At 40.8% G+C, this 21,599-nt stretch overlaps 1 protein-coding gene across 1 annotated transcript in view; it reads right to left on the reverse strand.

Annotated features, from left to right (window-relative positions):
- Positions 1 to 21,599, reverse strand: part of TENM4 (teneurin transmembrane protein 4) — a 349,236-nt gene that overhangs the window by 97,354 nt on the left and 230,283 nt on the right. The window contains exon 13 of the mRNA XM_018071344.2: positions 14,233 to 14,379. Within this exon, the coding sequence (XP_017926833.1) occupies positions 14,233 to 14,379 (147 nt within the window). The remainder of the gene's footprint in view (positions 1 to 14,232; positions 14,380 to 21,599) is intronic.

The raw sequence follows: 21,599 nt of genomic DNA on the forward strand, positions 1-21,599 counted from the left end.
CATAGAGGCAAGGGATGAACATACCAGGAGAGCAATACTGTCTTGAAAGGTAGTTTCCTCCTGAAGGAGATTTTGAGTTTTCAGGATAATGTATTGTTTATTTCAAAGAAGTAGTAAATTAAAACAAGACAGTTTGTCACTGTTACTATTTGTGAGCTTCAGTTTTGTCCCAGTTTCACCTATGAAACCCAGTATGAACTAGAAGTCGTTTCTCTAGTGTTATTGGTATTACTTTGTATTTACTGTAATATAAATAGGATGGGATCTGATCTGTTATTGTGCTAGTACCTACAATGGCTTACACATCATGGACTTTGATTCTGTTGAGTTATACCTGTTCCACTCTTGGAAGATTTTAGTGCTGTAAGACATCATTTGATGTCGTTACTCATACGCAGAAAACTGAACAACGAGCCCGGTCAGGATTCCCAGCGCTTCCTGTCTACGAGTAGGTCAAAGCACAGTGAGTATCTGCTCCATGTAGATGAGCCCCCACACACAGTGAGTCATTTTCACAAGTGCTCTGCACCTGCCATTAATGATAATGGGAGCAGTGTTAGACCAGCAAAGTGCTTTGGGAAATCCCATCTGTTATCCTTACCTGTATCTGTTCTGATATCTTTACATCTTTATAACTCCTTGCAAAATTGCTAGAAAAAAAATTTCAGCTCACCCATTGGCCTTTTCTCTTGATCACTAGGGATAATGAAAAAGAACTAATCAGGGTTTATTTGCCCATTAAAGAAATTACTTGCTGCAGATGACTAGATCAGTAGGATTCTGGAAAGTCAAGTTTCAGATGGAGTTTGAGAGACCATTCACAGAATACAGACCTGCTTAGATGTAATATGCTTGTCTACAGCTACCTACCTAAAAAAAAAAAAAAGAAACAGAAAAGAAGCAACAAAACAACACTGTTACTATATCAACTATAGTGTTAAGCAAGATAAAATGTTGTCTTTTTCTCCCACACATTAATAGTGTTTTCTAAGGCTACAGACACTTGGCTGAGAGGGTGGCAAACCAGCTGTACCATACTTCATTACATTGTCTTTCTTCCACGCATCAGAAATGCGTTTTGGGACCTGAAGCTGCAGGACAGCAAGGAAATGTTTTGCAGGAAACTGTAGATAAATGTTTGAAGAACAGATGCAAAAGACAATGTTTTGAATAGGTGGGAATGATGAGCATTCATCTGCAGGTAAGTCTTTCAGCTAATGTGTGGAATAAGTTGGGGATAACTACACCAGAGGCATTTGTCACTGACATCCTATATCCTAAATTTATCAACGTCCTCAAGAGCTGAAATGGCATTTACCTACTCAGCCCCCTCTAATACCAACAACAGTTTCAGGAAAAAGCATTTCTTTAGCTTAGGAAATGTAGCGGCTATTTTTGTCTGAGTCATGCAGAACAGCAAGAGTTAAGCTACAAATCAGATCATAAATAGTGATATCTCCATCTGAATACAGTTTTCTTGCTTTTTTTACTGTATGGTTCACAAATCATCCAAGTGGTGCCCTACAGTAAATTGTAAGGTGTTGTCATATAATGACATTGTACACAGCTATGACTTCTCATGCCCTAAGATGTCTCACTGGATCCATCAGAAAAGTGAGGATAAAGTGACTTTTGTAAGAAGCTCCCTACCCATGAAGAGCAAGGTGTCCAGGGACCTGCACGAATTAAGCAAAAATAAAATAAGAACAAAATAAAACTCAGGCTTTAATTGTCCAATCCAACAACAAACGTGAGAAGCCAGCACCAGCAGCAAAGGAAAATATAGCAAGGTATGATCTCACAGAACAATATGAAGTCGTAATACAAAACACTTATAAAATTTAAAAAGCATAAAGTTTTATTTTCCTTAAAACTCACTGCAGATTTTTCAGAGAGGTAATGGAAGGAGGTGAACATGGGATTAATGGCTTTTGCATCCCAATTTTTGCAGCAGCAAAGCCAGAGACCCATGATCCCCACGTAGATTTGTAACTTCAGCAGCTCCCAGAGTACAGGTAGGCTGCACTGTAAGTTCTTAGTTATGGACACCTTTATACAGCTCTTGGTTTTAAAAAGTGGCAGCTCCCTTATTTACATATACCTATAATATGACCATGGCACTTCAGTCCAGAGAACAAATGTGTTGCTTAATTAACTCCATGAAAAGCTTCAAGTCCTGCGTAGAGAGATTATGGTAATTCATATGCTTTAGGGTCAAAGAGGCTACTATGATCAACTTATCTGACCTCTTATACCTCCAGGCTGTTAATTTTTTTCCCACCCAGAACTGGATTAAAGCCTGTGTTTTAGAAAGATATCTCATATATCAAAGACAGCTGATTACAGTGAGTCCACCACCTCCTCCAGTAAGCTATTCGAAATGCTTAATTGCTGCTAGGAAACTGCATCTCATTGCAAGGTTGGATTTGTCTAACTCCAATATCCCATGACTGTGTCTTGTTTTGCCTTTGTCCATAAGGTTATCAATATTTCCTTCTGCTCTGTATGCTCCAATATCTTTTCCATGTGCAAGTACCTTCACACAGAGCAACAATCCAATCCAAAACTTTTGTTTGAACAGCTGAGGAAGATGAAACTTCCAATTTTAAGGTTTATTTCCCAGCCACTGGACTTTTTTGGTGTATAACACCCTTTGATTTCTTTACAGTAATTTCACATCTATTGTTATGTGTGGACACCAACACTGGACACAGCACTACGGCAGCAATATTGGGCACAGAAAAGAGACCACTTCCCAACTTTTGGGTTTTTATACTTTTAAGGTTCACAGTAGAGTTTCTGCAACAGCCTTGCACAGAGAACTCATGTTGAAACAATCATCTTTAGTGACCTTGAAATCACATTCTGAGTCATTGCTTCTCAAGAGTCTCCCAATCCACCTGTATAACATCCTTTCTTTGTTCCCAGGGCTATCTTGCATTTTGCTGCATTAAGACACGTTTTGTTTGACCGTGACCTTGTAGCGATGTGAGTCATATCACTACACCAAAATGATCTGGGTACATTATTTACCACCATATTGAGCTTTAGGTGACCTGAAGATTTTACCAGGAGAGATTTAAACTACATTCTAAGACAATAATGAAAATGCTGAGTAGGGTTGAATACAACAACCAGTTCCAAGGGATCCCTTCAGAAACAGCTTCAGTCATGGATGCCTTCCAATTAACATATTAATTCAGAGTTCTGTCACTGAGCCAGATTTTAAGACATTTCTTGTGTTCCTTATTTCCATGCATAGGAGTTTTTACATCTTAGACACTTTTTATGCATCCTATATACATATACCTGTCCTTCTGGCAGTCCTGTCAAAAATAAAACAAAACCAAACCCTTCTGTCAGACTTCCTTTGCACCTTTTGCAATCTCAAGAGTTACCACGGGGTGAATCAAACCACTGTTGTTGTGAAAAGGGTGCCATTGGCAAGACATTGTCACATCTGGTAAATAATGTGTTCAATGGTTTGCATCTTTCACTAAGACTCATGTAATCACAGAATAAATCAGTCTGGATGGCACCTCTGGAGGTCATCTTGTGAGCCCTGTCTCACTCACTTCAGAAAGGGACAAGAAGGAGAATGGGCTCATGCAGAAAACCTTCCTTTTCTGCCACTGAGGATAAACCAATTCCAATTTATTCAGCTAATATAAAATTTTAGGGGACCAAGTCCACTTTTATCAGATAATCTGCACTCTGTATATCACTAGTCAGTGAGTTTTACTTTGGGATGACTCATCTAGCTCGTGTCTTGTGGTAGAGTTGCAATACTGTTTTTAGAATGATGCTCTGACTCATTTTAAAGATTACAAATCCACCAATCCCATTAGTGAGCTCTTTAAAACACTACCTTAGACTGTAAACTCCCAGGGAGCCAAGACTGTCTTTTTATTTTCTGTTCACAAAACATCTGTTCCAGTCCCAAAGGACTCTGAAGTGTCAGCACAAGCCAGTGAAATAACCACAATTCTCATTAAAGGTTTGTATCTGCAATGTATGTTCAGCTTGTCCTCCACAGAAGCATTGCTTCCTGGAGGGGCTGAACTCTAAAGTTATCTGTGCCTTCTTGGAGCAGGACCTTGGCCTAAAAAGTATGACCTTTGCATAATACCAGCTGGAAAGCACCTGATATTAACTGACTTTAAACACTCTCACTATAACTACTGGAACAACTACATTAGATAATGACAGCAGATGGAAATGCTGACCCTACTCAGGAATTTCACGGGATACTCAATATCATAACTGCCTTCCACAAATAGTTACCTAGATGCCAAATTTAAGATGAGTTAAATTTACTTGGCTTTCAAACACTGCTTGTGACCCATCAGTTCCTAAAAATCGTATCTTTTATCAGGTTTACATAGTATGCAAAAAAATACATCCAACCAAACCAACGCAAAATTTTTAAAATCTGGAGCTACTGGTGTTAGTGTGGAGGACACAGCATTCTGTCTTGCCTACCTGGACCTTCAAGTTGGCTGGAGGATCCCTATTTCTGGTATTTGCCACAAAAGGAGTTGCAGGATCCAAGTCAAAAGTAATTTTGTTCTCAAAAATCCAACATATAAACTGAACCTTTTCCAGGTGTGTTATGACACAAATAAGGCTGGAATGGTAAACACCATTAGAGTCACTGGTTACATGGGACATGCTCCTTACCACCTGAGCATGTGGGACTGGGAAGGTGTTGATTAACTAAAGAGGTTCTGTGACTGTCTTCCTTGCCTGTCAGCCTTCATGTCCAGACTCCCTGGCTTCCCTGAATGCTAGAAATGGATTACAATCCTAAGGCACACAACGAGCCACTAACCGATAGGAAAAACTATGTGCTTGTTGAACATTGCTGTTTATTAGGAGAGGCATATCTTCTAGCTTACTTCTAAACTATTCCCTCCCCAGAACAAAAGCTTATTCTCATGTTCACAACCACTACTATCCCACAAAATACTCTTCAGCAGCAACAGGGATATTGTGCCTGCATTCCTTGGGTTTTTGCTGCACTTGCTGGATGCAAAGTGCTCACAAATCCTACAGCAGTCTCATTTCTCCTTTGAGTCCTGTGCAGTCTAGCTTCCAGGTTCCTCACCTAACCCCATGTGACACCAATAAGGGGTCAAGGATCAGAGTTTTGTACAGAAGCAAAGGGCTGATTTTGAGACACAGCTTCTGCAGTAAACAAGATCAGCCGAGAGCTAACAAAATTTCAAATTAGCTGTGACTTTTCATGGCCCCACAATTGTGTTGGCTGATTTTATGGGCAGTATCTTAGCTGGCTGAGACTGAATAATTGAGCGTTTCCACAGTTATGAATGCTGCAACAAAAATCTGTCATGTTAACATGAACAACAGAATGCAAATAACCTGCAGCCAGAGGTGTTATTATGTGTTTAAGCAGACTCTGACAGGTGCTGCGTGTCAGGTGCCAGGCTGCAACAGGCAGGCCATGGGTAGGAATGGGCCTGTTTATACACAGAGAGCATTCTGTGATGCACATCGGGAGCCCCAGTGAGACAGGCAGTCAGAAGGAGCTGAATTTAAAGAGCCTGATTAGGGTAAATCTGGGAGAGCATATGTGACAAACTGAAGGATTGTTCCTGCCAAAGACCATGACACTTTTTGCCACTGACTGCAGTGGGAAGAGCAGCTATGAGAAACTGTACTAGGCAAAGCAAAAGTAGAAAGTAAAAGTAAGAATCAAACCCCATCTTCTCTTAGGAGTATTTCCACTGCCAACAAAAGCATAAAATGCACTGATTATACAAATAATTGTGTCTCTCACCTTATCCAGTTCTTATGTTTCCCTTCCCTTTCTGTGCCATTCATCAGTCAACACTATCACTTTTTGTGGGGACACTGTCTTGTCCTGTGATGTTTTTGGATGAATTACTGGAAGAGTTTGGACAGGAAGGGTTTCAAATGTAGATGCTCAAAGGTTAAGATAACAAGGTGTTAGTCCTGCCCTTGAGCAAATCAGGTTTTAACCTTCCAGTTCTAGTCTAAGGCCTGGTGAAACACAGACTAAAGGAATGGCTTGGTACTTTTGCATAAATATAAATCATTGTTCACATGAATGTTTATGCTGATGAAGATTTACAGGAGTAATCTTGTTCTGCCCTGAGTTGAGGACCAACACTCAATTTACTTGAATTGGATTTGGGAAATAAATAGGTTTTATTACAGTGCTTTGCAGAGGAAAAGCACTATATTCAACAAAAGAGTTGTAGCTTTAGGGTCCCCTGTAGGGAATCAAAGGGGGACAAAACCCAACCATAATGAACAATGGCAATGTGACTGCCAGTCCTCTGTCACCATGTTAGCTATTCATGTTCTCTTCTCTTTCTATTCCACCTGCTCTGTTTTGATTTCACCTGAATAAGCTTCTCACTGTTTGTATCCTGGCTATATTAGACTGTTGGCTGCCTGGGAAAGAATTTGCCCTCACATCTTTCTCTAAGTGTTCAGCATATGTTTGGAAGTTTGAAATAATATAGTCATATGAAATAGTAATCATGTATTTGAGTTACAGAATTCCTTGGGCTCTTGTGCAGAAGCTGAGCTCTGCAGGGCTAGTCACTGCAGAAATACTCTGCAAAATGTTTATCCTAATCCAGAGCTACATTCTCTTTTACAAAAAAAAAAATATAAATAGAAAATGAAGGGAAGTGGAAGGAGGAAATGACAGAAATCACATGATAATCACCATTAGTTGGGCATAAACCAGAGCTATAATAATGTGTTTAGAGTCTACAAGTTCACAGCATCCCCGAAGTCATCATTGCTCTGGAGAGTACAGTTGATGTAGCTGGCTTCATTGGTTTCTTCCTTTCTCCAGGCAGATTTTTAACCAAGGGACTTAGAAATTGCACAGCCAGCAAACAACACAGGCAATCAAGGATTTGAAGCAATTTCATGAAGCTGAGCAAGGCATGTCAGGGCCCTTCCTAGCTTAGGAGAGATTAACTGCATCCTGGGGTGTGTCAGGCACAGCATGGCCAGCCAGTCGAGGGAGGTGATTTTCCTGCTCTGCTCTGCACTGGTATGGCCTCACCTTGAATATTGTGTGCAGTTTTGGTCATTGCAATATAAAAAATGATATAAAGCTATTAGACAGAGTCCAGTGGAGGGCCACAAAGAATGTGAGGATCTAGATGGAAAGTCATATGAGATGTGACTGAGGTCACTTGGTCTGTTCAGCCTGGAGAAGAGGAGACTGAGGGGAGACCTCATTGCAGTCTACAACTTCCTCACAAGGGGAAGCAGAAGGGCAGGCATTCATCTCTTCTCTGTGGTGACCAGTGACAGGACACAAGGGAATTGTCTGAAGTTGTGTCAGGAGAGGTTTAGGTTAGATATTAGGAAAAGGTTCTTCACTCAGAGGGTGGGTGGGCACCAAATAAGCTCCCCAGGGAAGCAGTCAGAGCACAAATCTGCCAGAGTACAAGAAGCATTTGGACAATGCTCTCGGGCACATAGTGCAATTCTTGGGGCTGTCCTGTGCAGGGCCAGAAGCTAGACTTTGATGATCTTTGTGACTCCCTTCCAACTCAGGATATTCTATGATTTTATGACTAGCATTCAGACAAGAGAGTGAGTACAAGTTGATTAACCTGATCAATGGTCATGCAGTAGTGGACCTGAAACCGCCTCCTTCAAGAGCCAAAGCACCTCTCAAAAGTGATATCTCAAAAGTGATTCCTCTGAGCAAAAGGGATTCAAATCTTAGCAATTTTTTTTTTGTGGCAACAGTGGTTTCACACCCTCAGCAGCTGAGATATCCTTGTCACCAAGGTCTCTCGCTTTCCTGGCAAGTGCTGCAAGTGTTAAGCTACTGCTGAAAAATTCACCCTAATATATTCTGACTGAATCCAAGCCAATTTAAGCAATCATCTGAGCACAGCTTGGGAAGTGGTCTCAGACAACTGAAGATACAGGCATGTTTCTCAAATCCTGGTCATGAGGAAAGCGACCATATACGCTATGCATGTTGAGCACACTTAGGGCAAAACCTTAGGATTTTAAGGGGACTTTCTGTCCCACAGAGGTTGTAAGAGTTTGCCTCAGATGCTAAAGCAGGTCTGGTAGAGCTTTCCTTTACTTCTGCTTTAAACATTGGTGCCCAAACACAGTTTAAGCACCTGTTCAGCTGCAGAAATGCTTTGTGAAATGTATGTCCAAGCCTGTTTTTACTGAAGCTGGTTCAAGTCACCTTTTGATACATCTTAGGGACCAGCAGTGCCTCCTTCCCGTGCATAAGTTCCCTTACTTCAGCAGACAATGGTAGGGTTTTTCTGACACAGAAACCACTTTCATAGTTTCTTTCTGAATCTATTAATAAAAGGTATCTTACTAAGAACTAGTCAAAAGTTCCAGGAACTTTCCCAAGGTGTCAAGGCAAGGCACTGCTAGACCCCCAGTTCACAATACATCATCCTCTGCAATGGCACCAGCAACACCTGCTCCTGGATGCTGTAATGCCTGGGTTCACACTGCCCTCCTGCCAGCCCTGCTGCTAACAACCAGCAACAGGTGACACCCAAGTGTTACCATCCAACACAGGATCAGAAAAGAGCTGAAACCCAAAAAATATGAACTGGTCATTTTTTCTTATTTGAGGAAAGGTCGATTAACAGTCATCATGGAACAAAGGAAGAGGAGCTGGATGATTTATAAGAAATTATCCAAGCTAGCTCGACTTTCAGGTACAGCAGACTTTCTCATCTTTTTAGCAGTGCTTTGTGGTTTCTCCCAGATGACCCTGTTGTTTGACTAAATCTATTTGTGATGGTAAATACTAATTTATGATGGCTGTTTTCCCAGGTGCATTCAGATCTTAACACTTTGCTCCATAAGTGTAGCCAGCACATTAATGCATGATTTTTTATATTTTTGAGGACGTAGACAGCTCACACACCATGCCCAGGAGATGATCTTCTCATGCTGTAAAAGCCTTGCAGCATGAAGTAAAGGTTCTAACAGTGTGCAAAAAGAAAAAGAAAATAAAAGCATCCCATCACCTCAACTGCAGCTCAAGAATTTGCAAAGACGCAGGTTTGCGTTTTGGGGTTCTCCTGGATTCTTTATAATTCCCTTTACAACCCTGAAGCTACCTTCATGTGTAACCCTGTGTACTGGCAAAGATCAGTGCAGACTCCTGCCAGCTCTCTAATACACTATTTGGCATGTGGTGGACAGACGGTGAACACATGGGTGTTAAGAAGGCCAGTGTGCCGTGCCAAAATTTCTCTTGCCAAAGAATTCAAAAAGCTGCTGTTCCAAAGCATTATGTAAGTCTCCACCTTACTACAAGCACTACCTGATCCTTGACTGCAACAAGCAAGACACGAAGCGTTACTCTGGGGAGTTGCACCAATGGGCTATGGTACAGTTGAACAAACAGCACTGATTTGCCTCAGAGAAGCCATTCCTGAATTAAATTGTCCCTAAAGTGAGAGTTGGTTCCTGGTGGCAGCAATAACTAATGCTCAGGGACGCAAGAAAAGGCAAAAATCCTGTGTGCAGAGGCTTGGTGGCTCTGACCTGCTCACTGCTCCAGGATTGAAAGACTAAGGCAACCTTTAGTTGTTCTGGCCCAGGAGGATAGAGAGAAGGAAAAACATGGATTGCTCCACCTGCTAGCTTTTGGGTAGCATCTGGTGGAGCACAGACTGAAGTTGCAGAGGCAAAATGGGGCCATGGGTACCTTGGAACCCTCTGTTTGTGCTAGCCTAAATGAGACATAAACTGAGGGGCAGAAGCTTTGTTACTACAGTTGTTGTAGAAAAATGGTTTATTTTCCTCACTCCCAAAGGAAGATCATTGACCAGGTGACATGTAAAAAAATGAAGTTTCTGTACTTTTACGTAATGGTATGCAATATATGCTAGGAGAGGGCAGCATTATTTGACTGGGAACAGTGTTTATCTATCTATCTAAGTTATCCTGCAGTAATTACTAACACAAGCCCTTGGAACTGTTGAAATTGGGAAGAGGCAGCAGAGAACAGCAGACAACTGAACAGCAACCTCTAATGAATATGAATGGATAGATAATATTATGAACATTTACATTTCAGACATATTTTTCATCTGAGAAAGACTCTTGCCTTTCACAAGTAAGGTAGATTCACCCCTGGCAGAGTTTACCAGCTGTTCAGGAACTGGAATTGTTCAAAGCAGCAAATGAAGGATGGGTCAGTTCCAATTCCTGAAGAATCAGCAAGCTTTATCCTACCTGAAAGACTTGGTTACTCTGGAAAAGCCCCAAACAATAATAAAGGCCTACAAGTGAAGTTACTTGAACTTTTAGACCCAAAGAGTAATTTAGTCCAATACCTGTAGTTCTCTCATGGTTTCACAACAATGTGATGTATCCAGACAGTGAAATGGAGAACTGGACAACTCTGGCTCTCAATGGTTAGGTGATTTCTCCAGAACAAAGGTGGATAACACAGCTTTGCTGCTCAACAGCATATTCATGAGATTAGTGAAGAATATGCTTTTCTCTTCCCCTCCATTTTTCCTGTTACTCTGTTCCTAACAGAGAATCTACCAATGCAAGAGAGCCCATGTTTAGCCTATGGAATGTCAGCCTCTTCTCAAGGTTTGCCACAAGTAACTCCACTTCTAGGACTTGTCACAGAAGATAATTTCCTTGATCTTTTAAACTTTCAAACTTCTTATTCTCCGAGCACATGACAGAACACTCAGTGTGGGGTGAGACAGGACTACTCTTAGGTAGTGAGTGTTTGCAGCCACGAACTAGAGAGCTTATTTTCTTTTGAAGAGAGGCAAGAGCCACTTTTCTCATCTTGTTTTAAGCAAACACCTTCCATTTGTTGTAATACAGGTGGCCTCTTAGGTCAAATGCACAAAATCCTGGCCTTTTACACAGATTGTTACAGCTCTGTCATTGCATAGTTTTTCCTTAACTGGTACTGGATGATCATCTGCTCTCAGTTACTTGATACAGCTTCTTTCAAGTTGATGGGCTTTGTGTTCTAAAGTGTAAACAAAGTGGGCCTGGGTGTGAAACCTAAATGCAAGCTTGGACAAATGACACTTGTGTGTGGAGAGTGTACTGCTCTCCAAGAGAACTTTTTTTTTAACCTGAACAGAGATTACATTTCACCAAGTCTCTCTCCAAGTGATTCCTGCTCAGCTTGTTATTGTTTATCTGAACAGCCTTCAGATTTAAGAGGCAAACACACCCTGTAATTTAGTACCCGTCTCCCTCAGGGTATGATTAGACTGGGAGCTGATGAAAAAGATTCTGACTCCCATTATCCTGAGGAATTTCCGGCTGCAGGGATTTTGATTAGCAGACACTGGATACCACAGTGTAGGAATCAGCTTCCCGTGAGCTCAAGCATAGTGAATCCCTGTAGTGTGTCTAGAATTCAAGAGATGCTGCTCTGAGTAGTAAGCGACATGAAGAGCAGTGTTCACAAACCAAAGTAGGCACTTATGAGGTGATATCTGAAATAGCTCAGAGAGATGATGCCCTGACTCTCTTTCTCTCCACTGATGATATCCACCATGACTAGCTCAGATGTTTGACTTCTAAAGCTTCATGAAAGGATTTCTACCTTCATTGACAACATTCACGTGCATATGAAGATGAATTATACAATAATCCTGAGATCCTTTCCAGTGAACCAAAATAAACCACTTTTCTCCTGCCCTGGGCATGCATCACTCCAGTGATTGCAATCCCAAAAGAGGATAAACCATAGTGCTCATCCACATACTACATGTTTTTTGAAGAGGCTTCCAGTATACATCTCTTCAGTGTTCTTCAAAGCACAGCAGCTTCCCAAGGTATAATATCTGTGGTGACAAAGTGGGTGCAACAAATACGGACTCAGTTCTGCTTCTAAACACAGCTACCTAGTGTCATTTGAGTTGCCTTTGGATATCTGAGAGATTCAAAGGGAGGTGTCACACATAAAACATATGTATGCTCTACCAGAGAACCAAGCTGTTGTAAAGGGGAAGCCAGAAGCCATCTGGGGCACTCTGGGATGTCTCAGATGGTGCTGGACAAAAGGCAACAAATATTAAGTTGGAACACAGAAAATTACGATTAGGTATTAGGAGAAAAACATTTACTATAAGGATGATCATATACTGGAGTAGGTTGTCCAGAGAGTTGGAATCTCTGTCCTTGGAGGTGTTCAAGATTTGCCGTGAGCAACCTGATGTAATCAGTACTGCCTTGAGCAGGAGGTTGAACTGATGACTGCTGGAGAATCCTTCCAACCTAAATTATGCTATGATGTTCTACAAAGATCTCCAAACTGTCTTGCCATAGAAATCAGCATAAAACCTAGCAAACAGGCAGAGAATCAGCTTTTCTTTATCAGTCCATGTGTAACTATATTTGAATCTCTCTGCCAAACTAAGGACTAAGGCTTCAAAACAGAAGTGCCTCACAACTGCTCAAGCCCCCACATCTCAGAGGTTGAAATTCTAGATTTGAGTTCACAAATACAAATGATTCATAAAAATGTATAAAAATCAAGCCAATAAGGTAAATGTATTCCACTGTTCCACTTCCCAGCTGAGGAGAGTCCTTTGCAGTAACACAGGCAAATCAAAACCATAGTGTATGACGGTTTACCTGTAATCTGTAATGTGCACCATGTACCTGCTTTTTTTAAGGAGTGTGCCAAGAATAAAGTCAACACTCATTTGTGGGCTCTGACACATGAATAAGCTGTCATAAGGCAATATGTTACAACCTATCAGTTGCTCTGTTCTCTGTGTACACCATTGCTCCACACAAGTTCACCAAATGCAAGTTAGCAGCTGATGTGCACTAACTTGTAAACATGTCAATGCCTTTTGTCTCTCCTGTCTATATCTGCTATCCTGCAGGGTAGCAAGGCAGCTCATTTCAAGGTGAGAGTAACCCAGGTAACAAGGTTAGCCCTTGAACCAGAAGACGAGGAGATGGTGGTCCACCAACCTGCTCAAAGTCTGGTCATACTCTTTTTGATATCATACAGTTGTGGTCTAAATTGTACATTGGGCTGGATTACTCTTTCCCTCTCTCTCTTTCTAAAAACTTCACAGGGTTTCTGTTGGTTATTTTTTTCCTGTGGAAACTGGGATTATACTTGGGTCTATTTACCATATTTTTACACATCTGATGCAATGCATTTTATTGCTGCCCTGTGTCAGCTCTAAATAGGAAAGATGAGTACAGTGATATTCAGTTCCATATGAGCTAAAAAGCCATCTTCATTTTATAGTGTGTACCCTTTGCATGGTTCTCCAATTCTTTCCATATTTCCTAAAGGGATAATTTGGTCCATTTGCCGTGCCAGATGTGCAGAAGTATTTTAAATATTCAATCAGAATCCCAGTTGCTGTGAAGCAGATAATTATGGTCTTGGTTTGGCTATTTTTCCTTTTTTTTTTTAACTGTACTGTTCTTGTGACTATGATAAAACAGAGGCTTGCAAAATGCAGCCTCCTCTTCACAGTCTGGGTCCCGGCCCAGACTTGTGGTTTACAAAGCCTTTTGCTGAGTGACAACAAAACAAATTATGCAGTCTCCCTTATGCCTTAAATTTAATATCTCATCTCCTGCTCTCTAATTCAAACCTTCACACTGCACCACGGTTTCCTTTGTAATGAGATAACTCTGAATATTAAGTTTGCATTACACAGAGCTATTATTCACATGCCTGACATCATTACACATGGAAGAGTAATCAATAAAACATGGTTTGAGAGGGACTGGATGGCTTGTGGGCCGTCCAATGGGGATCAGTCACCTAAGCCTCCCTGTTTCCCCCAGTCAGTAGTGACCTACCGGAGAGCCTTAATTAAACCTCAGGCAGTGAGGGCAAAGTTTGAACAGTAAGGAATGTTCACTGTCTGAGGTGATCCCGTTGTGTCACTGCTGAGCCACTAGGCTGGGGTGGAGGGATAAAACAGGTGCACAGCCTCTGTCTGCTCTCTGGTATATGGACTTTATCTGAGGATAAACAAACGTCCCTCTTCAGTCCCGGCACTCCAAGTCCAAACCTATTTAATTTGAATTCCAATCCACTCTGGCTGAGTCAGCCTGGCAGACTTCGCTGTCTGTTTTCTACCAGCTGTCAAAAAACAATCTGCCCTGCAGAATCAAGCCCAGCTGACTATTCACTGTGAGAGGTTTATAGGCTCTGCAAAGCCTGACATATCACATGTGCTCATGTCCTACCTCCATCGTTGTCTTTCCCATCACCGCATGCTGTCTCCATGGAAGTGTCACAGCCTGCTCCTCTCCAGCCCAGCTGGCAGACACAGTGCCAGCCGTTCATGTCCAGAGTGCATCTGCCATTGCCGTTACACAAGCCAGGGCATCCCTCTGCAAGGCAAACAGCCATACGTTCAAATGCACTGGAAAGACAAAGGAACAGAGCCTGGAAAGGGGATAATTAAACAGTTTTTTCCCTTCGCCTTCAGTTTATTTCTCCATTTCCACTTTGTTGTCTTCCCACCTGGAACAAACCCAGTTTGGTATCAGGCTATGGTGACCACTCAATGGGCTGCTGCTTCCGGCTCTCCCAGGAGGTCCTCACAGCATAGCCTCAACTCATTGGACTGAGGGAATTGTAAGTTTTGAAGAGGCACTGAGATTTTCCTGCTTCATTGGTTGTAAAAGCAAGGCAGCACTTTGCTCTCTGAGTCTCTCAAAACATTTGCTACATAAGACCAAGATTTGGGGTTATCTAAATTCATTTGGGTTAAAATTCTCAAAACCCAGTGGGATAAAGCAGCTGGCTTTCAGTCATACTGAGTTGTCAGACTGCTAAGCATTCAAAGCCAGCTGGAAAGGGAATGCAGGAAATATCTGGAAGAGAGAGTTTCTTTACTGTAGTAATTTTGGGTGGGATTCATCTCATCCAGTTAGAACTAATCTATAACAGAGATACCATCAACTCTCTGTAGTAGGCAGAGAAACAGATTGTCCCATGGCAATGAGTTGGATGCTCATGGTGATGAGCTGAAACGTGCTCTGGAAGAACCCATTTCTCCCCAGTGACTACAGAGACCCCAGCATAGAGGCAGGCATTTCTTTTATAGGTGATAAAAATTAGTTAGGGAGAATGAACACCAAACTCCCAGTCTGCTTACTAGGGCTTGATTTTCTCATCTGACCTCCTCCTGAGATTTCCGTACTTACCCCTACACCACACCCCTTCAAGAAAACAACAGAGTAATTTCCACAGGAAAGTGGTGTGAGGGAGACTGCTTAGCTTATATACTTCTGGGGGCTTTTTATCTGCAGAGCTCAAAAATCTTTACCAAGAAGCCGTTTGAAATGTGAGAGACATTTAACAGCTCAGGAAACTGAATTACAAGGGACTGAAGTGACTGTCAAGGTCACTCAGCAGGACTGATTATACCAGGAACACAATTCAATCTTCCTGAGTCCTGTTTTAATGTTCTGTCTATTTATATGTGTGTTAAGCAATCCTGCCACATAGTTTGAGTTTTTTCAGGCAAACTTTGTAAGACAGGTTTGTGAACATGTGTGAATGACACACACGTACCCGTCCTAAAGGGTTACCATGGGATGAAGAGATGTGCGGTTTCTCAACATCTGGTTGATCACATGATGCATGAGGGTCTGCCCAACGAAGTGGTGAGACAGCATGTAGGGTACCCCACGTCATCGTGTGTCCTGCACTGGGGAAATGGGGTTCAGAAATGCCTTTAAAATAAAAAACTGTTTCTCAGTGAACTTTTTTTAGTTCACAGAACTTTATTCAGTAAGGAGAAGAAGAAAATATATTTTAGGACTGGTTTTCTAACAAATGGCAGATTTTCAGGGACTAAGTGGAAAAAGGAACAAAGGTGGTAGGGAAAAGTCCTTTAAAAGGATCTTAAATAATTTTTTCATTTACAAACATACTTTTCAGTATTTACAAACATACTTTTCAGCATTTCAGTCTTTTAAAATGTGTATTCTGGGATGGGGCACATAATGTGTGTGTATGTGTGAGCATGCTGCTGTGTGTGCATTTTTGTATTTATACACTATACTAGTACTTATATACTACATAAGAGCTGTTTATAGGCAAGGTTACTTGAAATTTTCCAATTATCCAGCCTTCAGTTACTTACAACAGTGCCAAACTTTTAATGATTTAATCTGTTTTTTTCCATGGTAGAGCTAATTTATGTGTTTGTTCCCTTTACCTACTTTCAGTACAAACTGAAAGCATTCAGCTGTTTTGGAGAATGACAGAGGAAGACTTGTATTAAAGAACCTCCTAAAATTACTTAGCTAGGTAGGTAATCCCATTTTGGAGTAAATAAATTCAGTCTGGATGGGACCATCCTGGTGGTAGAAGATAGGACTTTTCCCCCCTCTCTCTATAAATCAGAGGATCACACAATCATGGAACAGTTTGGGTTGGAATGGACTTTAACGGTCATCTAGTTCCAACCTCTCTGCCAGGGGCAGGGACACCTTCCAGGAGGCCAGGTTGCTCAAAGCCCCATCCAGCCTGTCCTTGAACATTTCCAGGGATGGGGCAGCCACAACTTCTCTGGGTAACCTGTTCCATGGCTTAAATTTGTCAAGATGAAAAACCTCTGAATAAATCTCACTGTGCATATTATGTGTATACTGTATGCCTCCATTAGAGCTTGGCTGGTGCATCACCACTGAGCACATCTCATGTTTTCACTGCTTGGACTCTTTATAACCCACCCTAAAAAGTTCTTTTCTATCCTACAGTTGCAGAGACTGGGCAGAAAACTCCTTGCAAAAGTGCTGTAGTGTTGACCTGGACAGGAGTGCATTGAGAATGAAAACAAGTTGAATGATGAGAAGTTGAAGACACCATGATCTTCAAATGCTTTATGTGAGGAGAGTCCAGCAAGTGTAAGGAAAAACTGTAGAACTAGGAGCTTATATGGAACTGCATGTGCTCTGTTCTCCCAGGCTCAGGAGAAAGGGAATCTGGAGTGGCAGAAAATGGGTGACATAGTTTGAATGAGGCACCTTCTGCATCTGAGGAAATAAGAAGAGCACAGCAAAACCTGAAAAGACTATGATCGTTTTCCACAACTTCATGGAACAGATAAAAATGGAGAAGGGAAAGCAGCTTTTTAAGGTAAAGAGAATAATGCTGGTATAAGAACAGGCTCTTGGACATAAACCAAGTATGAATAATTTCTAGCTGGAAATTAGAAAGAAAAAAAAATCATTTACCAGGATCAAAGGAATGAAGTTCTGGAGTAGCCTTGCTGTAGAGTGTTAAGGAAAAGAAGATTAACTTATTTATCCATAGAGCTAGGTAAATTATTTATATAAAGTTTTACACAATGTCGTTGCCCTTGCTAACAGAAGACTGGACTCTAACTGAGGAGACCCCTTTCAGTTCTGTGTCTTTGAATTGTGCGTGCAATTCATTGTCTACGTTAAATGTGTTTGAGAGTATTTGAATGGACTTTCAGGTTTTCCTCTGAATCTTCTTGACCTGGACCCAGAGAAAGTAAACCAAGCATTTCAGAAAGCAGACAAAAAGAGGAAAAGCATCAATCAGGAGAGGAGAGATAGAAGAGAGTGAGTACCTCATGAAATTATGCCTTCCAAAAGTATCTATTCCTTTTCTTGACTATTAAGGCAATCCAGGGTGACTAGATGAGATATCAACATTTATGCTGTAGATATCTAAAGTAGGATAACTCCCACCTGTAATTTCATACTCTACTCTCTTGGCATCTTTCAAGTGTAGCAAGTAAGTTTGTCTCTTCCTGCTAAAGAGACAGTCACCTCTGGTTCCTAATGAGATAAAGCTCTTTCAAGGAGCCAGAAAGAACTCTTTCCTAATGAAACAAATGGTTCATCACAGGTACAGGAACATAAAAGTTTTCAGATGTTAACCATTATATTACAAGGTTCCTTAAACTATCAGTGCTGTGAGGACTAAATTGAACCTCTCCAGTGGCATGGTTTAGTAGGAGAGTAGACAGTTTTAAGAAGTAATGAGAAAGTAAACCATTAATAGAAGAAAAAAAGGAACAGCAGCTGACAGAGGACTTGGACCTTCAGAAAGTTAGAAGACAACCCAGATGTGTAAACCAATATATCCAGGAGAATGGACCTATAAGTAATACCATTTCTAGACTGGTTCACTGCATAAAGACTTGACCATCACTTACACTACAGGGACAAGAAGGTACAATATTCTTCATTCCACAAACAGTGCACTTTAAAGTGCTCGACGAAAGGACGATACAAATAAGCATCCTCTCCTTTCCTCCATACTGGGGAATAAAGCAAAAAGATCATCTTGTTTCCAAAGTGCTTCTGAATATCAACACAGCAGGATGGCTTAATCCTCACAGATTTACACAACCATAATCTTGCAGCTCTGATTTCTCATAGCTAGAAGTCATTAATGATCCATTATTCCTGTCTGTGGTGTTAGCTGTACTTGAGTGACTAAGAGAATTAAACATATGAATAGGTTTTTTGGGGAAAAGGGGGAAGAAACCCTTTATATGAGTTTCCAACTTAAGCACATGAAATTGCTGCTGAAAGATGATGATTCTGGAGGGCATTCACACTGATGTCAGGTCTGCCATGCAAGAGACAGAACAGACCAGGGAAGCAATATAAAAAGTGGGCTAATTTTGAACTAGACAAGAAAAGGGTATCAGAGTCAAAGGAGACTGTCAGCAGAAGTTATCCTGCCATTTTTAAGATTGCTGGTAAATAATCTGCTCTTAATGATCTCTACAGTTAAAGCCTTCTCTAATTAGTCCAGTTATAAACAACGTTCAGTAGGATTTTTCTTCAAGACAAACCTCACTGCCACTTGAAATTGGACTTAGAAGATAAGACTATTTATTATCAGTAGGAAAGCACTGATGAATGTCCTGGTAAGTCCCACAGACAGCAGTTGAGCTCTGAGACGAGTAGGACATGGCTGAATGCAACATGTGAGGATGCAAGCACCTGGAGCTTGAGAGAACAATAACAAGTAAGAGACCCCTGCAGAAGCTTCTGTAGGACTGAGGGTGAGGAGCAAAGCATCAGCTGATCCCTGCAAATGATGAGAAATTTGGCAAAGTGTCTCCAGACTCATGCAACTCTGAAACTATCACAATGATATTTTATGATGGTGGGAATCCAGAAATCCTTGACCAGATCCATTCTGTAATAGGAAGGTTACAAAGTTACTTGCCAGAGCTCCTACAGTTTTTAATTGCACAAATGAGGGAACTGACTGTGGTCAGACCTTGGGTTCTCACTTGCTCTCAAGCTTCAGGAGCAGCCCAAAGAAGTTACCTTGCAGCCATCTCTGAATTCAAATGTTGTTCAGCAACTTTACATTTCAGACTAGCTGTTTATATGCCTCACTACAGTGTTAATGTGGTTAATATTAATTTTTGAAGAGTAAGAATTGATATTCAGCAACAGAAATTAATTTTGTTGATGTACCATGAGATCCAATGATATTCTGGATGAAGAAGCTCTCTCTAAAATCAGCATCTCTTTGAATTATTATTAAAATAATAGGCACCTCTTTTCATTTTAAGCATTAGCAGTGTTAATTAGGCCTTAGTTTAGAAGACTCCACTCCGAGTCTTGTTAGAGCTTCCTGGTTTAATTATGCTGATGTTTGCTATTGAAATTTGCCCTCCAATTTAGAAACAATTCTGCATCTTTTCTGACTTTCTGGTTTATAGTAAAGCTCTAGGAAAGATTCAGCAGTAAATCAGGCTCACCCTTGACAACAGAGGATTACTGGGAAGGGATTTCAACCAGAAAGATGTTAATAATTAAGAAAGCCAAAAGGGCATGAGTAATTTAGTTTTGAAAAATGCACACCATGCAGTTAGCCAAGTAAAAAACCATGTACTTTTAATGTTTCAGCTATTGCTAATCTTTCCAAAAGAAGCCATGCGTGGCAAGAGACAGTCTTTTATTCTTAGTATGTTGCTTAACCTGTTACCTACCGAAATACTCACTAAATATAATTCGTCTTTATTCTTGGGCATAAAGGTGAGTCAAAAAGGGGGATATTCCCAGAGGGAATATGACAGCTACAGAAGACTTAGTTAAAAAACTGAGTCACTGAATGGGCAAATTGGTTCTTGTCCAGGCTCCGCAGGTTAACTTCTCATCTTTTTATCCCCTCAATGCTTATCTGCTACCTTTTGATGCAACCTTCTCCAATACGGGTTGAAATGAAAAGGAGGAGTCCTGGGGTTCTGAAATGCAAAACACTGAGATGTGAAATATTAACAGGAGGTTCTAATTGCACTCCCTAGTGGTGATCCTCATCTTCCTCTGAGAACGCCACCTATTACTTCATAAGGGCACAACAAGTGACCCTCTTTGCTCGATCTAAGACAGATGCACTTATTCCTCCTAATATGAATAAAGTTGAGGATATTTTACTGGTGCTAAAGCCATTAGAGAAAACTAACTACCACTGAACAATCTACTGATCTATAAACAGGGGTCCAAGGACAGCTACCAGCCGCTGCCTTACACTGAAGATGGAAGCCTTAAAACTGTAGATATTTCCTCATCATAAATATTTGTCTGTTCAAAGATTTTCCCTGTTTGTAATTGTACCTGAACCTGCTTTTAAGCCTTAATGGAAAAAAATAGAGAAACATTAAATTGTAAATTCATCCTGAGAAGTCAGTAGGGCAACCATGTTTCTTGTCACACCACACAAGCTCTATAAGGTAGAGACTTCATTTTAACTGTTCACTGGGCCAGTATTTAGGCATATCTGTTCTTCATCATCAGGCTCTCACAGCTGCTATATCTGATTGTTCAAAACCTGAAAAGGAGGGTAACACTACAGAAAAAATGGATTTGTTCAACCTAATTTTTTTAGTTTGTTTAACCAGCAAACATATGATGCTGCGTGGTGTCAGCACTGTGTTGCTCTTAGTGTCAAATCAGTCATGTAGAAAGATATTTGTGTCCAATTCAATCATGTTTATTGTCAGATTGTTGTATTTAACCATATGCATGCCATTTCAATATTTTTCAAAAGCTAAGTGCATTTTGGAAATGCCTATTTCTATTAAAAATTCCTAAATTAATTTAGCTCATTGTTCTGATTAATAAAGAACTGCATTTTTTTTAAGATAGCAGATGATCTCTGTTCTTTAACAGTTCAGTTCCTTTACTTCTTTTTTGAAGAAAGACCTGGGCCCTAGACTTGCTTTACACTTACAAATGGGAGCCTAAGGTTGGATTTTGTTGTACTGTACATTAATGTAACATTATTAATTTCAGATTTATGCAACCAGAGGCTTTGGGGTCATAACATTTTTTTCAGGAAAAAAACCCCAAAACAACAATATATCATTAGTTTAAGTTCCCACATAAGACTTGGAAGTCATGGATCAAAAACGTGAGGAATCCACACAGAAAGTGCACTCACCTGTGTTACAAAATGGACCATAGACATTTAATTAAAACACATCACTATACGGGCTCCTGCTGCATTCACAGACACTTTTGTTTCCTACTGACTTGTCTTACCTGAGTAGGAAGGCTGAAGATGAGAGATGATTTGGAGGGGAGGGCAGGGACAA

This window comes from Manacus vitellinus, unplaced genomic scaffold, assembly GCF_001715985.3.
Source record: "Manacus vitellinus isolate BGI_N305 unplaced genomic scaffold, ASM171598v3 scaffold_2_pilon, whole genome shotgun sequence".
NCBI classification, from domain to species: Eukaryota; Metazoa; Chordata; class Aves; order Passeriformes; family Pipridae; genus Manacus; species Manacus vitellinus.